At 44.0% G+C, this 18786-nt stretch overlaps 2 protein-coding genes across 3 annotated transcripts in view; both read right to left on the bottom strand.

Moving 5' to 3' along the window:
* The window catches only part of CILK1 (ciliogenesis associated kinase 1), a 35204-nt gene extending 35069 nt beyond the window's left edge, over positions 1 to 135 (bottom strand). Inside the window, exon 1 of the mRNA XM_059075329.2 lies at positions 35 to 135. Coding sequence (XP_058931312.1) covers positions 35 to 135 — 101 coding nt within the window. The remainder of the gene's footprint in view (positions 1 to 34) is intronic.
* On the bottom strand, positions 35 to 17816 carry LOC131763292 (uncharacterized). Of its 2 annotated transcripts, none has more exons than XM_059075354.2 (2): positions 17613 to 17816; positions 35 to 307 (listed from the first exon to the last, which is right to left on the bottom strand). In XM_059075354.2, the coding sequence occupies exon 2, from the start codon at positions 282 to 284 to the stop codon at positions 165 to 167; it is 120 nt and encodes a 39-aa protein (XP_058931337.1). In that variant the 5' UTR covers positions 285 to 307; positions 17613 to 17816; the 3' UTR covers positions 35 to 164. The 2 variants fall into 2 exon arrangements, with proteins under 2 accessions (XP_058931337.1, XP_066862489.1); XM_067006388.1 differs by lacking the exon at positions 17613 to 17816 and adding an exon at positions 17404 to 17421.
* Positions 17817 to 18786: the final 970 nt, after the last annotated feature.

Consider the following 18786-nt stretch of genomic DNA (forward strand, 5'->3'; position numbering starts at 1 on the left):
GGATGGATTCGTGAGTGTGAAGGATAAAACTTACTTTTTAATAGCAATCAGTTCCCCAGACTCGATGCTTCTTCCCAGCAGGACGGAACCATAGGTTCCATCCCCGAGTTGCTTGATGGTTGTATATCTATTCATGGTGTGCCCGCTCAGGCCGGACACTCATCTCAGGGCCGAGGCGGATCAGTCCTGCAGCCGTAGCAGACCTCCCCGGAGTGTAACCAGATTTTTCTATGGCAGCACCAGCACAAGGTATTCAATAGAACGTGACTATCTCCCAAATACATATTTTCAAAGATGAGTCTTCTGCCTGTAGAGAAAAATGAAAGACAAGGATAAATGTTCATGTACATTCTATGTCTGTCTAAATCAGGGGCCAGCTGTAACCCCCAGCCTGCCACCTGTTTTTTTGTAAATAAAGTTTTATTGGAACACAGTCATGCCCACTCACTTGCATATTGTCTGCAGCTGCTTTCACGCTACACAGCAGAGTAGTGACACAGTAGTGACACAGACTGTATGGCCCACAAAGCCTAAGGGATTTATTACTGTACACTTTACAAAAAAAAAAAGTTTGTTAACCTCTGGTCTAAATACTGCTCTTTTCCAGTTTTTTATAAAATGAGACACAGCGTTCTTGGAAAGTGATTTTATCACTGACTCAGAAATGAATCAGCTGCAATTTGATGCCTTTCTGCTGACTAACCACTGTAGGCAAACACGACATGATAACTATGGTCGATGGAAATTGCTGAGCTACAAGAATCCATGCTAAATATACTGTGTTCTCTGTATTCAGCTACAATTAACAATGTAAACATACAAAAGGCCAAGAAATGCTTAAATTAAGGTTCTCTTGATATAGAACTTACATGTGCTCCATGAAGTGTTTGTGGCTAGGCAACAATAGTATTTTATTAATATTATTTTTATTACTAGATATTCAGAAGCTAAACAAATAACTAGTAAATTTTTAAGGCCTGCATGTAGGGTGTGTCTCTTTTAAAGTCCTTCAGTTGTGTTCTTTAAAAAGATAAGTCATGGGACTTCCCTGGTGGAGCAGTGGTTAAGAATCTGCCTGCCGATGCAGGGAACACGGATTCGAGCCCCGTTCCGGGAAGATCCCACATGCTGCGGAGCAACTAAGCCTGTGCGCCACAACTACTGAGCCTGTGCTCTACAGCCTGTATGCCACAACTACTGAAGCTCACGTTCCACCACTACTGAGGCCCACGCGCCTAGAGCCCATGCTCCACAAGAAAAGCCACCACAACGAGAAGCCCACATATGTGAGGAAGAGTAGCCCCTGCTCGCTGCAACTAGAGAAAGCCTGCACGCAGCAACGAAGACCCAATGCAGCCAAAATTAAATAAATTTATAAAGAAAAAGATAAGTCATTGATCATTTATAAAATTGAGTGTCATTCAGTCTGCCTATAATGAAGAAAATGCAGTACATAACTTAAGTGATTGCAATGCCTTTAGGCAAACATTAATAAAATGTAAATGCTTAAATAAGAACACTAAAGACTTTTTAAAAAATATATCCGTCAAACTAATAATCTGAAAAATCAAAAGATCAGAAAAGAATGATAGAATAAGTGACATTCTGCATCAAAATCTAATCATTGCAGCTTCTCCTTTCAGAAGAATTCCAGTCAATAAATGTAGAAGGAAAGAGGGAAATAAGAAATTCGCTATTAGGCAAACGTCACAATTTGTTGCAGACAAGATTCGCCGATGGATGCAAATATTGGTCGATGAGCGTTTGATGAGAAACAGGTTATTCACATAGTTTCAAAGTATCTTTGGGAATTCCCTGGCCGCCCTTTCACTTACCAGGCCCAGTTTCTTTGATGCCTCATTGGGGAACTAAGATACAAACCAAATGGAGCAGCCAAAAAGACAAAGTATCTTTAAGACATTTATTAATGTCAAAGGGAAAGATAGTAACTCTACAGGCAGAAATCTAACCTCCTTACCCAAGTGATCAAGTTCAACATCAACATTACTAAGACATATGACACCATGTACCCTGGATTTGATGCTCTGAGGAGGGCACACCATCACCTCTGTGGTGTTCTGTCAAAAATGCAGAACCTCAATCCACTCATGAGAAAACGTCAAACTCAAATGAGGGACGTGCTACAAAAAACTGACCGATACTCTTCAAAAGTGTCAAGATCATAAAAGGCAAGGACAGACTGAGGAACTGTCACAGATTGGAGGCAAAGAAGGAGACATGACAACTAAACACAATGTGAGAACCTGAATAAGATCCCAGAACAGACAAAAGACATTAGCGGAAAAGTTGGTGAAATTTGAATAAGGTCATAGTTTAGTTAACAGCACTGTGCCAGTGCTAACTTCCTGAGTTTGATCATTGTCCTACGGTTATAGAAGATGTTAATATTAGGGTAAGCTGGGTGAAGAATCTCTAAGAACTGTCTGTACTATTTTTGTAACATTTCTGAAAGTCTAAAATTAGTTCAAAATTTAAAATTAAAAAGTAATTCTAGTCTATGTTTTTGTGAAGGCTTTGCATGACCTTGAGAAACCTTAAGAACTATAAAGGTTATTCCTGATTTCACCATATTCTACCATATAACTGGAAAACCTTTTAGAGATCAAGCCTACCTGCCCCTCCCCCACTCATTCCCATTTCCCCATAGAACCATTTTAAGGCCCCTGGTTTGAAGAGCATTTTCCTTCTTTTGAAGCTCTACAGGATCAGACAACCTACAACTTCCTTCAGCAGCTCTTTACAGTGATAGATTCCATTGCTGATTAATAAATATTTATAAAGCACTTCCTGTGTGACAGACCCTATGTTAATATCCGGGGATACAAAGACCAATAAAATATGGTCCTTTTTTTTTTTTAAAGATCTTAGCGTCTCATGGCAGAGGATGAGAGTGGGTGGATGCATACTCATGAATATGCACTAAGATATTTCATGTACATTGAGGGTACAGGATGTGGGGAGGGGTTAAAGAGAAAGCCCCCTGGCTTCTAACTTGGTTGATTCCACTTGGACTCAGGAGGGCAGGTAAGAAGAGTCTTCATAAAAGACTGAGTCTTGAAGGAAAAAGAAAAGTAGGTGTTTTGTAATGTAGGGGATTCTAGCATTCCAAGGAGCAGAAAAGAAGGCACAGGGGCTTGAATCTGGGGTGGAGGGGAAGGTGGGAGCTTGGAACTGGAAAGAGATAACCCCAGAAGTTTGCTTGTTGAGAGCCTCAAATGACATTTCAAAAAACATAAGGCTCTGACTGGATCCTATACTAAAGGAGAAGAAAACACTATAAAGGACATTAGTGGAAACAATTAGGATATGGATGCTAGATTAAAGTATTGTATCTGTATTAAATTTACTAAAGTTGATGCCTGTCCTGTGGTTGTGAAACAGCACAGTCTTATTCTAAGAAAATACACCCTGAAGGATTTGTAAGCAAAGGGCCATAATATATGCAATTTATTCTCAAGTGGTAAAACAAAAATTCTGTGTGTGTGTGTGTGTGTGTGTGTGTGTGGAGAGAGAGAGAACAAACACACAATGCGGTAAAATGTTAACACAAGGTAAATTGGGGAAAAGGTGTATGGGTCTTCTTCGTACTGTTCTTGCAACTGTACGTTTGAATTATTCTAGACTAAAAGTTAAAAAAATTTCTCAAAATGGTAGAGGAAGGAAATCTTTAAAAAGATAATACATATCTTAAGCATATTTTTTCAGCCTAAAACATTTTAATGTAGATTTACTTAATAAAACCTAATATGAACTTGCTCATAAGACAGAACACATCATACATCATAGCTCCTCCACTTCACGATTTGTGTGTTGTGGACTGTTTTGGATTCAAGGTGTGTCTCAACATAACATAGAAAGAGCATTTGGGCCACAACATAAGCAATTTTGGGCTCTGTGTTTGTTTTCCCCTCTTTTTCTTTTTCATATTTATCTCCATCTATTTTTGGTATGACATGATTTCTGCATCATTCATAATTTCATTTTCCAACAAATTAAAATTCCCAAATCATTGTTGTATGTCATCTTCATAAAAAAAAAAAATCACTGGAACTTTGATCGGTCAAAAATCAGCTAACTCATAAATTACAGGCTTTATTTATTTTTTTTTTTAAAGTAGGCTTTGACATAGAGACAATGGGAAGTCAATTAAGGGTTTTTTTTTAAAACAAGAAATAACATGATCAGATTTGCATTTTGTAATCCAGTTAGTTAGAGTATTTTTCTTAATGTCCAGCCGAAACCTGCCGATTCTAAGTTAATTTCCTCATGCTTTGTTTTTTGTGTGTGTGAATATAAAGAAACTATCTCACGATAATGTGATGTACATCAAATTAGTAATCAAATGTGTATCTCTCAACCTCCTCTTGCTGTAATTACAGACTTTCCTCATAGGACCTGTTTTCCACTCCTTTCATTATCTTTGGCATTCATCTCTGAATCCTCACACATTTCTCCATGTCTTTGATGAACAAACTGTGGCAACCAAAACTTAATAACCATCTACATTCCAGTAGCCTGTGGGCCCTCCCCCACTTTTTTTGCAATGGCATTATATATAATAATAATTCATATCTGTCGATTATTAATCATAGAAGCCTTTCTTTGATAGTTAGTTCCTCATCTACTAAAACTGCATAATTGGGACAATGTCTTCCTAGATCATCACTGAAAAAAAGCTATCTTGAAAAAAGAACGTTACTGAAATCATGATAGAGTGGGTCATTCATTCAGTATACAGTCACCCTATGATTCCTCCTTGTTACTGTCTGTCACATTATCATAGGACAAAGTTCAATTTCTCTGGCAAGATTTGACCCTCACCAACACGTGGCGGTTGCTTTTAAATTTTATTTCAGGTAATTACATACCGACTGTAAAATGGATCAGACTAGAGTGTCTTCAAGCACTGAAGTCAGGTTGACAATTTTATTCAAACTTTACCAAGATGCCAAGCTCTATGCAAGGCTTCTGGGGCACATTATGGATAAGAGAAGGGTCCTTCCTTTAAAGAACTCCTGATCAACACGTACAGGGAAAATGTAGGAAACGCTATAAGCCCATGGTAGAGAGAGCAACAAATTCTTGGGAGGAGGGAGGGATCAGACACCCCTTCAGAGAAGAGGTAATACTGAGGTTTGAAGAATGAGCAAAGTTTTATTACACAGAAAAGGGAGAGAAAGGAATTACAGATGGAGGAAACCCTGCAAAAGGTTGGTGGGTATAAGAGCTTGGCATGTTCACGAGAGCTTAGGGTTCCTACGCTGGGTGAACAACAGAATCACCTGGGGAACTTTTAACAAATACTGATGCCCAGGCCCCACCTCTAAGAGTCAGGTCGAGGTTGGGGAGTGAGCTTTGATAATTTAGAAAGCCCTCCAGGGGACCGTAATGTGCAACCCCACTGTGAAGCACAGGGCTAGGACATAAAAGCCACGGAGGGCAGTAAGGAAATGCAGGGAATGGCTAGAAACTTAGGGTGGGACCCAGCCGTGAGGGCGTACATCTGTCATGCAGGAGTTTGGTCTTTACCCTGCCACACGGGAGCTCTCTGGGGCTTTTAAGCAGGGAAATGACATGAGGGAGATCCCCCTGGACTATTCAAACTGAAATTAGAATAGAGAGACTAGAGGCAGAGAGGCTAGATGGAGGGGACTGCAATAGTCAGGTGAAATATGTGGAAGGCCTGAACAAAGGCACCAGACAGGATGAATGTTATAGAGGGTAGGAGACACAATGGGTTCTGTTTTCTAAGGTGCTGAATTTGAGATACGTACAAAACCTCTCACTGGAGATGCTCTAAGGTTGCTTTATTTTTTTTCCCCCCAAAGATAGCGCATTATTGGAGTTCTTATTAGGAGGTCAACATTCAGGCAATGCTAATACCTTGCACAACTCTGGGGTACTCATAGAACACCACATGAACGGTGTCCACTGGAGTTTTGCAACATGGCAGCTGTGGATCCGGAACAAGGGACATGACAAGCTCAACGTACACCTGAATTACTGTTCAACTTTGGGTGACAAACTTCAAGAAAGATCTAAAAGAACATAATAAGGGCCCTAAATGAAAGCACAAGAAGAGTAGTTGACGAAACAGAGAATACATGAAGAAAAAGGGACTTAGGAAGCTGTGGTGACTGTTTCAAGGGTACAAAGGAGTATCAGAGAGAAGGATTAGTTACACTATATACAGATCTAGAGAACAGAACCATGACAACTATCTGAACTTTCTGTTCTCTAGTGAATTGTTTCCTAAATTAAAAACAATGAAGTGGTATTATTCAAATTAGCATTGGACAAAAAGTAGCATTCAACCCACAGTCAACTCTGAGCATATCCTAGCAGGAAGTGGTTACTGACTTTTGAGATCAGTAATGTTCAGTTGCTCATCATTTTTGTGGTGGCCTGAATATGATGACTCATGTTATACTCTGAAAGGAAAGGACAAAAACTCACTGCTGCTCTGGGAAAACAACAGGGTGATGCACAACACACTAGGAAAAAGAAGGGCCATATGACTGATGCTATTGCTGATCTACCCAACAGCAATGCTCCTCTTGCTGCTTAGTTTATAGAGCTCTGATTTTATTCACGATTCAATACAATCAGGGATGGCAGCCACCTACTACAGCCCCAGGGCATGAACAATGATCCGTTGGAGCCAAGCCAAACAATTCTATTGTACTTCCTACTGTTTAGGAGTGGGACTGTGGCTCTGACATATGAGATGGAAAGGAAAGTGAGCTGGTGAGGGAAGAGAAGGGCTTCTGAGAAGGAATCTACTCTTTTTTTTTTTTTTTGCACAGGCTCCGGACGCGCAGGCCCAGCGGCCATGGCTCACGGGCCCAGCCGCTCTGTGGCATGTGGGATCTTCCCGGACCGGGGCACGAACCCATGTCCCCTGCATCGGCAGGCGGATTCTCAACCACTGCGCCAGCAGGGAAGCCCAGGAATCTACTCTTTGATAGAGACAGCTGACAAAGAGGTTGCCCTGTGTTTCTGCCTTGAACATGGTTGTACAAAGCTGTAATATTCAGAGCTGAGACAGTCTTCTGGTGATTATGAGACGTGAGCTCTAAAGATGAGAATCCCAACTGCTGAGGATGGATTAAAAGAAAGAAGCTGAATCCTGGATGACATCACTGGGCTGCTGCACGATCCCTGAAAATATCTGCTTTAGACTTCTTGTTATATGACCTAATCAGAAGTCTTTGTTGCTGAAGCCACCATCAGATATTCTGTCAAGGATAACTGAAAGCATTTCTCTGGAACACACACAGTGACCAGGGAATGGCCCTTGGGATAAGTTTCTGGCAGAGTAGAGATGACCAAAGTGCTACAGTTGTACAAGCAAGAAGTCACCACGTGGACCACTAGCTAAAAATCTCAAGGAAGGCTTAGGGCCACTGATCCCTAAATAAGGGCTAATTTCTCTCGTCAAGGACATGTCATTACTGATCCACGCATCACTGGCAAAAACCAATATAAAAATGTTTTCCTTACTAACAGTATTAGTTTTCCACAGCTGCTGTTCACGAATTACCATAAACTTGGTAGCTTAAAACAGCAGAAATGTATTCTCTCACGTTTCTGGAGGCCAGAGTGCAGAACCAGTATCACTGGATCGAGATCAAGGGATTGGCACCTCCTCCAGCGGTATTGGCTCACTTCCTCCTTGTCTCTTCCAGCGTCTGGTGGCTGCTGGTGTTCCTTGGCTCGTGGCCACATCTCTCCAGTCTCTGCCTCTGTGGTCACACTGACTCCTCTCTGTGTCATATCTCCCTCCGTTTCCCTCTTATGAGGACCAGTGTTTCCATTTAGGGCTCACTAAACCTATCTCCAATTAGAGATAGGTAGGTTTATCTCCCCATCTCAGATTTCTTAATTTAATCACATCTACAAAGTCTATTTTGCCAAATAAGGAAAAATTCACAGGTTCCAGGGACTAGGACCTGATATCTTCAGGGGATAGATACCACCATTCAATGAAACCTCCCAAAGACTTCCACAGTTATCTGAGCTATGGCAGCCGTGGTTTCTATTCATACAAAGTTGAGTGTCTTAGGAATGAAATCAAGAATCTAATGCTTAGTTACCCAGTGAACAAAGGCAGTCCTTTTTGAACGATGGAGAGTATTTCTCTTTAACTCTACAAAGCAGACAAGACTTCACAATTCTGGCTGAAATCTCAGTAGATGACATTAGCATATGGAGATTCCACCCTGTGTGGACCAGGGGTTGCAAACAGGCAGCCTGAGGAGGGAATTCACAGATACGCTTTGAGTTTATATTTAAAAATGGGAACTCCCATATAAATATCGAGATTTGGGGTAGCTCTAGAAAAACTGAAGAGCTAATCACACAAGGTCCTTTGTCCTCCGTGGGAATAACAGCTAGACAAGGGTGGTCACTGGCCTTTTAGGCCAAGCGTGAGCTCTCTATCACGTCACTGTCCCCAACCTCCCTGTGTCCCTAAAATGAATGTCGTGTCAGTTGCTAATATTTTTTTTTTTACTTGCATTTTACATTTATTTTTGTACCTTCACGGCCACTTGTTTTACTAGAAGAAAAATATTTCTCTATTCCTCTGTCTATATCAAAAGTAACAAAGGAAAAAGCCTGGAAAAAAACCTCATTCGAAGAAAAACTGCAGGGAAAGAAAAATTGTTGTTCTCTTTTCAAAAGAGAAGAGCAACTTCTTACCGTTTAACAAGCACATACCCAGCTTCCTTGATTCTTTTACATTTCCTCCTCTGCCCCTGAAAGCATCTGAATTCACAGTTCCTGGTATAGACGGTCACTACTGCCTGTGAAGTGAATGGGGTGTAACAGCCCATCCATTAACTTGGGGAATCAGCTAACATGTTAATGGGCAGTACTTCTAAATACCACTCAGACTCCAAGAATGAACTTGGATAATCACTCACTATAACCAATCCACACGTAGCTTACTAATACATCAAATAAGCCAAAAAGGTAATAATAATAATAATTTCAGAACTTACTATGTATACCATACTGTTATAAGTGCTTTGCATATATTAATCCATTCAGTCCTCACAACGGCACCAGGTAGGTACTATTATTATTACCCCTATTTTACAGATAAGGAATCTGAGACACCAGCTACTTGTTCAAGGTTATGCAACTATTAAAGTGTTGGCAGTGAGATAGGAACCTGGGCCGACTGCACCAAACTTAAGGGAGAGATTGCAAAAGATCCAAAGGTTATGAAATCTTTTGAGGATCTGAGAATGAGAGGAATCAAAAGAAGTACTTTGTAGCTCAAAGTCCAAATATGGAAACCGGTGATGTGGCCATGCTCTAGTTGGCCTCATTCTACAATCGAACTTCAGTGGACCGAGCGGGGACCTTGCCAGCAGCCACTGCCTACAGGGGAGGCAAGTGATTGCAGACAAAGAGGAACTGAGTCCCAGTTTCCACTCGGCACAGACCACCTGTGACTCGGAGCATCTCTCGGTCCTCGGGTTAATTTCTGTGGGGTGAGGGCACGGGACTTAATGAAGCAAGGTGGTTTCCTGCTCCGTTATTCTGTGGTTCTGTGACTCTCCGGGTCAGGAATCAAGCTGGCACTTGTCTAAGAAAAAAAACAGATCAACGTTTCCACCTTTCCCATCACATGCACAAAAGCTAGCAAAGAGCAGACAGTGCCCCAGAGGGACCCTGTGTGCTATACATCATCTCCCTTCCAGAGCAGGATAAGTGTCTCACTGTCTCAGCCAGACCCCAAAGCTCAGAATCTACTGCTTCTCCTCCCTCCGAGTCCAGCTCAAACATCACCTTTCCAGGGCCTCCTGTCCCAACGTGCACAGACACAGCCAACGGCTCTCTCCCCAAGAGGCCACAGTGCCCTGTCCCCACCTCCCCAGTGGTCAATGACACGCAGGCCTGTCCCCGACAGTCACCATGCTTCTTTCGTCTCTGCTCTCATACCTCATGCTCCGCCTACACTAGCAGGTACTCATGGTTTGAATGGTCAAAACATGAATTTTAGTCTTTGCTATGTACCTTCTGTACCACACTTGGTAAGTATCTCAAAACAGAATGCTTCTATTTCTTTTTTTTTTCCCGGTATGCGGGCCTCTCACTGTTGTGGCCTCTCCCGCTGCGGAGCACAGGCTCCGGACGCGCAGGCCCAGCGGCCATGGCTCACGGGCTTAGCCGCTCCGCGGCATGTGGGATCTTCCCGGACCAGGGCACGAACCCGTGTCTCCCGCATCGGCAGGCGGATTCTCAACCACTGCGCCACCAGGGAAGCCCCAGAATGCTTCTATTTCTTCATGTGCAAAGTCATGGTACTCAGATTGTTTGCCCTGAGCAGAAATGTTCCGAAGTTCTGAAATGGAAGAATAGTAAATACTGCAGAAAGGCTAAAGCAGGCAGGCTGCCTGGGCCCTCCCACCATGGTGCTGGAATTACTGGGTCTCAAAGAATCACAGAAAGGTCCCCACAGTGTCGTCAGATCAGGCCTTTGGCTTCTGGGTTAGGCGGTACCCAACTCACAGAGCAGCACAGCTGCATTTCGCTTTCAGAGGGTTCGGGTGTCCTGCTGATTCCCAGCCTGGGAAACCAATCAGGCACAGGGTGGTCCGCTCTTTAGTTTGAATACTTAAGAGTCATTGAATAAATGCCACAATTACTCATTTTTTAAGATAGGAGACAGAAAATTGTACGCAAAAGTGGGCATCTCTGGGAGTCGTGGTTTACCAGCGCCACTTCCACCATTCAGACCTGTGTGAAGAGCTTTTCTCCCTGAGCCTTGATCGTTTTCCACTGAAAAGATGCCACTGCTTTCACCTGTCCTCATCGGAAAACTAGATCGTGTGCAAAATCACTCAACGGCCCTTCTCCTGGCACTTCTGAGTTCCATTTTACCTTAACTGGCATGAATTCTAGGTTCGAACATTTCATAACTTTACAAGAGTAAAGTTAATATGGTTACATTTCTTTTAAAAAGGTACCAAAAATAGTACATCTGTATTTCTAATTTTTCTCTCTGGGACCTAATTCTTCTGCCCACATTCATTTTAACAAGAATGTCCTTTAAATATTTTGCCTCTTGGACCAGTGCTTTTTCCTGCGCTGGGGACAGCAGCTACAATGCCAAAAGAGCCTCCTTTATTGTGGAACGTGCTTTGCCTCTCCTGTGACAAGGAGCGAGCGCCTTAAAGATGCTTCGGGCCGCTGCCTTAATTGGAAGGATGGGAGAAGAGGATCCGTTACCTGGGTGGCCCTCTTCTATTCCCCAGAGACTGTTTCATGCCCTGACCTCCCTCACATCCTTCAACCCCAGCTTCTGAAAGGAGAATTCATGCACCAGGTCCTAAATCCCAAGAGAAGGGTCGACCACTTCCCATCACGTCTCCCACAAAGGGCTCTGTGCCCCGAACCTAAAGTAAAGTCTTCCATTGCTTGTAGATTATTTCTAAACTAGGACCCATCATTCTATGTGGTCTGTGGGCTGTGAAGAACCGAAGGGAAAGGAAATATTGAAGACCCAGAGGAAGAATGACTTTCCTCTGACTTGTGGGAAACTGCGGATGAGTTTGGGTGACAGTCCCCCAGCTTCACGCAGGTGGTGGCCGTGGTCCCAGCCCCAGACACTCACCTGATTGCCACCCTCTGTTCTAAGGGTGGGCAAGGGAGTGAATCGGAACATGTCACACATTCAAGCGCTACTCAAATATCACAGCACGTTTAACTCAGGGCTGATCTCACGCAGCGTAAGATGCTTCACCACCACGTGTAACAACAAACAAATCAATAAAACATATCGAGGACGTAAAGGCCTAACATAAAAATAAAATAGAGCAGGTGTCAGCAAATGTTTTCTGTGAAGGGCCGCTAAATACGTTAGGCTGTGAGGGTGACAGGGTTCTGGCACAACTATTCAAATCCTCTGCTGTAGCACAAAAGCAGCCACAGATGACACGGAAACAAATGGGCATGGCTGCATCCCGGTACAAGTCCATTTACAAAAACAGGCAGCCAGGTAGGACATGCCTGCAGGGCATGATGTGTGGACCTGTGAAACACAGGAAACCGTGCATGGAGGCAGAGCACTTTAGCCCTTTCCACATGATCCTCATTTACCTGTGGATCACAGGGTTACGTATACAGACTGTGTGTATCCTGAGAATATAAGCTTTCTGTGGGCAGAATTTTTGTTATGTTCACAACTGTATTCCCAGCAACCAGACAAGTACCTGGCACCCGGTTGGCCCAAACAGGTGCTCAAAATAAAGATGTGTTGAATGAATAAATTAATGAATGAGTAACTTATGGGTTTATAAAGGGTCACTTTGTTAATTTTCCTATACCATCAACCCCACTCTACTGCCATCCCTCAGATGCTTTGCAAACCTGAACAGCTCTATAGAGACTAGGGCACAAAAATTATGAATCCTTCTAAAAGCTTTTATAACAATTCGGGAAAACATTTGCTTTTTAACAGCTAAGATGACAGGTAGACATATATAACTTACTTTTTTCTTACTCGGTTTCGTCTGAGTTAAATCAATCATCAGTAAATTCACCTTCAAAGCACAGGCAGTGTCCAAGAGGACAGAACCATTAACTATTGTCTTCTCGGAACTACAAACTCATGCAGATAGTAACTTTCATGATATTGTGAAATATGTAGTTGGACATTACACCACTACTCCTTTATCTCTTGGTCCTGGGCCATTATCTTTTATATTAACCACGAGAGCAGTCACATGTTATCAGCACTTTATCATAGACCACACTACACCTACAGAAAGATAAAAAGTGACTCACATTGATCTTTCCTCACAAATATGTGACTCTCGGGCTTCCCTGGTGGCGCAGTGGTTGAGAGTCCGCCTGCCGATGCAGGAGACACGGGTTCGTGCCCTGGTCCGGGAAGATCCCACATGCCGTGGAGCAACTAGGCCCGTGAGCCATGGCCACTAGGCCTGCGCGTCCGGAGCCTGTGCTCCGCAATGGGAGAGGCCACAACAGTGAGAGGCCCGCATACCGCAAAAAAAAAAAAAAAAAAAAAAAAAAAAAAAAAAAATATGTGACTCTCACAAGCCCTCGGCCATCACTGTACACTTATCAAGTGGCTACTAAGAGCATGGTGGAAATAACACTATTGTGTTATTTTATTTTAAAAACAGTATTTTTTAAATAAAAATAAAACGAGGATGACAAACAAAATCTAGGAAAAATTGAAAGTAAGGTAATATATAACCTAATGCTAATTAGCATAGATTGAATGCTCAGTTTAATAGGACCTAAGTTGAACATGGGGATAGTATAATATTGATGAAACCTGACTATAGAATCAGATTTTTTTTTCCCTATAAGGGACCTGAATGATCACCCCCCCACACTCACTTTACAGCTGAGATGCTGTGGCCCAACGGACAGAATTCTTGTTACCTTCAGGGCAGCACAGTTTTAAATGTGTGACTATAAGAAATGTTTTCATAGTCGATTAAAGATGTAACAAATGCTCCCACGTCCCCTTCTGCAAAAAGTACATGAAGGTATTGCTAATCCTGAAACTACCTAGAAAAAAAAAAGTGGCAGCTCTCCAGAGACGTGCTTTCTTCAAACTCTGAGACGGCTTCAAAAGTCAGCGCTCCCAGGATTTGAAGCCAGCTGCACAGGTGAGTCCAAACCCAGGTACTTCTTTCCACGAAGGTTTCGACTTTCAAAGCACAGTGAGCCAGGCACTTAAAGTGCAAGGACGCTTCCGTTTCCTTGGAAGGAATCAAGACAGGAAGCTCTCCGCTTGGATTGAGTATTTCCCTAGGATCTGTTGAGCAGTAGAATTTTCCGAGCATCAGACAGACAGCACCTCACGAGGAGCAGAGAGAGTGAGCGTGAATTCCACATCAACCTTGGTTACCATCTCGAGGGGACCCTCCACTGCTTCTTCTACTTCTTTGGCTACAAGTAAAGATGCCTCTGATTTCTTCCTTCCATAACTTAGCATTTTAATGCAATCTGCCCCAGGAACTGATTTACTTCAGCAAATTGCTTTTACCAGGTAATTTTCTTGAACACACAGGTGTACTAATAAGGAAGTTAAAACTGTTTCAAAGAAAGCACAGCCACAACCTAGGACATGGTTACACTGTAGATATGGGTGTAAGTCATCTGGCGCACACCCCTGCATGTTCTCCGGGTCACCTACAGCAACCTCAAACACTGAGGTCCACAGATAGGAGGTTTCCGATGCTCTAGTTACACGCCTTTCTCAGAAGGCCATGGTCAAGCAAGAGAGCTGATGAGACAATTTACAGTTAAGACCTATTCACCGGCTGACAGATCAACATACACAGAAAGGTCACTGTGCCCAGAATTCTGCCAAGAAATCGCTAGGCAACATGTCCTACCATAAATACGTACACTCACACATACCCTCACAAGCAGAAAAACAGAAGTGCTACGTACAACTCCAACTCAGCAAGATCCTGCAAAATGAAATGGAGGAGCTTGCCGCAAAGAAGCAGTGAAAAAAAAAAATTTTAAGGCAGTCGTGTTCCCGGCCAGGTTCGGATGGAAAAACAGCAACAGATCGCAGAAGCAGAGCTGTCACCAGGAATAACCTAAGCTCAAGCTGTTTTAAGTAAGGGCAGGATAACACTTACTAAGGATTCTGCATGGTTGCCATCCCCTGGGCCTCCAGACCCAGCCATGACTTGACTCCAAGTCAGCTGACAAACATCTACCAAATATTTGCTACATGTTCAGGGCTCTCCCAGTCATGGGAGGGATGAGCAGATTTTTGTCAGGTGTGTTCCAGGTGCTGTTCAGGCACCAAGACCATCTCCACACTGCAGCCAGGTGGGGAGGCATTTCCCCTATTTTACACGCGAGGACTAATGCTTGGAGAATCCATAAGGCCACATGAGTACTGAGGAGTGAGGCCCCGACCTCAATTCTGCCTGACTTCAAAGCCCACAACCCCACATTACCATGCAGAAAATATGGCTCCTGCCCTAAAGAGGCTTAAAATAACCTAAACCAATGAGAGATCAATATAAGCCCTCGGGCTTCCGTGGTGGCGCAGTGGTTAAGAATCCGCCTGCCAATGCAGGGGTCATGGTTTCGAGCCGTGGTCCAGGAAAATCCCACATGCCGCGGAGCAACTAAGCCCGTGCTCCACAACTACTGAGCCTGTGCTCTAGAGCCCGCGAGCCACAACTACTGAAGCCCGTGCGCCTAGAGCCCGTGCTCCGCAACAAGAGAAGCCACCGCAATGAGAAGCCTGCTCACCTCAATGAAGAGTAGCCCCCGCTCGCCGCAACAAGAGAAAGCCGCACGCAGCAACAAAGACCCAACTCAACCAAAAAAAAAAAAAAAAAAAAAAATACAAGCCCTCAATGCTAGTGTCAAAGTCAAACTTTAAAAGGTGCATTACAAAAGAAACAAGTATCTGGAGACTTGCAAGAGAGAGAAGAGAAATGAATAGTTAGAGAAGATGTTATAGAAGAAGTGAGGACTTAGCTTCCTCCTCAGAGGAAGGGTAACATTTGCACAGGAGATGAGGGGGAGGGGGGAGGGTTTCTAGGACAGCGATCTGAGCAGGAACCATCCTGGCCCCCTTAGTAGACCAAGCTCGAAAGAAGAAGACCACACCCATACAGTGCAACGATGTATGCTGAACTGAAAATAGAATTTAGATAGGAGGCGTGAGGCCTGATTATGAAAGGCCTTAAAAATCAGGCAAATTATTTTAGACTTGAGATAGTTGAGAAGGGAGAGGACCTGAGGGCTGCAAGGCAAGGAGATACGTGAGGAACTGATAGTTTTAAAAGACTAGATGGACAAGAAGCTGAAGAAACCAGAAAGATGTCTGTCTCATTCATTCATTCATCCATTCCATCCATCCATCCACTCATTCAGCAAACATTCAATAAGGACTTACAAGAGCCAGCTTAGGGGGCTAGCTCAGAGGCTGCCCCAGTCTGCAGGAGAGGAAGGGTGAGCCTCTGGATTAGAATATGGAGGGAGGGAGTTATATAAATCACATGTCAAAGGTCTTCATGACTCACTGATAGCAAGGATGAAGGAAATGAAGGAAAAGACTATTAAAGAGAATTCCAAAAGGTTCAAGACTGACAGGATTTCCACCATTACTGGGAACCTCAAAAAACAATGAGAAGAAAACAATGAAAGTAGAAAAAGAGCTTTGATATGTGAAACAGTCAACAAATAAAACCCCCAAAGCCTGGTTTCTTTATCCTGGTAGCCTGTTTACACACAGTCTGTAGGTAAGAAACTTCAGTGAGAAAAAAGCATTTCTTTGTGACTAAGTGCTGAGTTCCCTTGGCTAGGACAGACCTCTGCCCACTCAAACAAGCTCCATCAACCCTCCGACACATCCTTCCATCATCTGAAACTAAACTGGTCTCACTTAGAAACATGGTTGCCCGCTCTTGCCCTGCCACCAGTTTTGACTCTGGAGAAGGGGACAAGGTAAAGTGGACAGGCAGGGTCACTGTAAGGGCTGGACCTTAGGGTGCAAGCAGTGGTACAGGGTATCATTTTAAATAAAGAATCCCACCACTGCTCTTATTTCTACACCCACAATTACTGGTCCTCAAATAGACAGGAAGGCCAAATTCTTTACCAAATTGCAGTGCTTTGTTCAGAAACTATTTCAAATGTGCATATTTATGAATACATTAACTCAGCACAGCTAACATATGGTTGAGGCACAAATTCTTCTTAATAATTCATATGTTAGCCACACAAATTTAAAGCTCATTTTAATTTTATATTCAGCAATAGTACAATTCACTTTGGGGGCACATCCTGAAAGCCCACTCAGTGGAAAATGTGAGAAACAAAAACTGTACCTATCAAACTGCTACAAAGAGTGCTCCAGGCAAAAATAGAAAACAAGTGCCAATACCTTAGAGAAGTCTAGCTCTGTATGCAAAATTCAGGGTGATATTTCTTCAGTATAATTCAGCTTTAGCAAAAGCAGCTCTTTATTTAGTTATAAGTGGAAACGAATACTCTCTTCTGCAGAATAAGGTATTCAACTACTTTTTAATTTAGAAGTAAAAGCCCTCAATGCTAGTGTCAAAGTCAAACTTTAAAAGGTGCATTAGAAAAGAAACGGTGGTTCTGTAAAGTCCTTCAGCATCCCTCTCATAACATCTACTCTGATTAGTAAGAAAGAAATCAGAGCAGAAAGAAACCCAGTGAAAAATGGTTGCACATAAATGTGTGAGGATTTCTTGCTCAGACCTCTTGCGGGACAGCCAAAGGCCTAGTCAGGAAAATTCCGAAAGCAAGTCCTCCATATTCTACCAAAGGGGCTTCAAATCGGGCCGGGATCTTTCCCTTCTTTAACGCCAAAAGGTAAACACCCACCAAAATCTTCCAGACTCCGAGGAAGCGGGAGTTTTTCTGCCAGGAGGGAGAGACCCACAGGACCGCGGAGAGAAACTACAGCCCAAGAGCCTCTCCCTCGCCCTCCGATCCTTCGCGGGGCCACGGCACTGGGGGCCCTCGCAGCTCCGGTCCATCACCCCGAGTGACAGGTCACCCGGCAGAAGCCCCTAATCCCCCACCCCACTTACCGGCGCCGCGAGCACAGGCGGGGGCCCGCCCCTGCGGGGAGCGCGGCTTCTCGGAGGGCGGGCGCCGAACCGGCCCGGGGGCGGGAGCGGGAGCAGGGCGACCCCCGCTAGGACGGGCCGAGGGGTCCGCGTAGGGACGCCCGGGGGCGCCGCCGAGAGGCGCGGGCCGCGCCGCGCATGGTGAGCGGCTGGGCACCCGGCCGCTCTCCAGCCTCCGGCAGGAAAACAAACAAAAGGCAGGGAGGCTTCTGGTGGGGACGACCGGCCTCTTTCCCTGGGAAAAGTTACCCTGCAGCTCCCCTCGCTGGCCCCGCGCGTCCCTGCACCGTGGCCGGGCCTCCGGGGGCGCCGAGCCGCGCGCTCCGCTCTCCACCCGGGGCCCGCTGGAGCCCAGGGTCCCTGAGGCCCGCCGACCGGCAACGCGCCCTCCAGCTCCACACGCTCGCCTTACTGCAGATCGGCTGCCTGGGGCATCAGGATGGAGAAGTGCAGGCTGAGGATGCACGTTCGGAAGACATCTCGTTACAGGTGATCGAGGTGAACACACTTTCCTGGCTTTAAAAAACGTAATTGCAGTGCCACCGAAAGTGGTTGAAGATGGCAAATTGCGTCATATCTATTTTATCATAATAAAAAAGATTTACAATAAAAACCAGACTGCCTGTTAGCATCCATTTGAACTTCAAGAGTTTTTATATTGTGAGCAACTTTAGTTTGGAAAACCATATTGTTAGGTGGGGAACAGACTAGATGATGGTCTACAGAATCGTCCTCTGTGTGTTAACTAGTTATATGAAGTCTAACACTAAACACTTTTTAAACACTGTCACTTGCGTCGTTAGTCATATTGCGGAGGTAAATCATCCTGTAAGGATTGGCCCTGAACCACATTGAAAAAAGAAATTGCTTCGAGGTCCTCGACTTAAATTCACATAACTGCTCCAAGCCGAGGGTGGAGGCATCAGAATCACCCGGGTAGCTTATGAAAACACATTGCTGGGCCCTCTCCCCAGAATTTTGGGGCTGATGCTACTGGTCAGGGAAACCACACTGCCCTAAGCAACAGTTTTAATTAATAAAGCAGTAATCCTTTCACACATTGTGGATCTTTCTCTGAGTTTAAATTCCCCAGCTCATATCAATTTTCTCTCACTATCTTTGTTTTTGAATTCTA

This window comes from Kogia breviceps, chromosome 10 (assembly GCF_026419965.1).
Source record: "Kogia breviceps isolate mKogBre1 chromosome 10, mKogBre1 haplotype 1, whole genome shotgun sequence".
Classification (NCBI taxonomy): Eukaryota; Metazoa; Chordata; class Mammalia; order Artiodactyla; family Physeteridae; genus Kogia; species Kogia breviceps.

Coding starts and splice junctions, on each gene's coding strand:
- LOC131763292 (XM_059075354.2), bottom strand. CDS start 284: ATGTATTTGGGAGATAGTCACGTTCTATTGAATACCTTGTGCTGGTGC.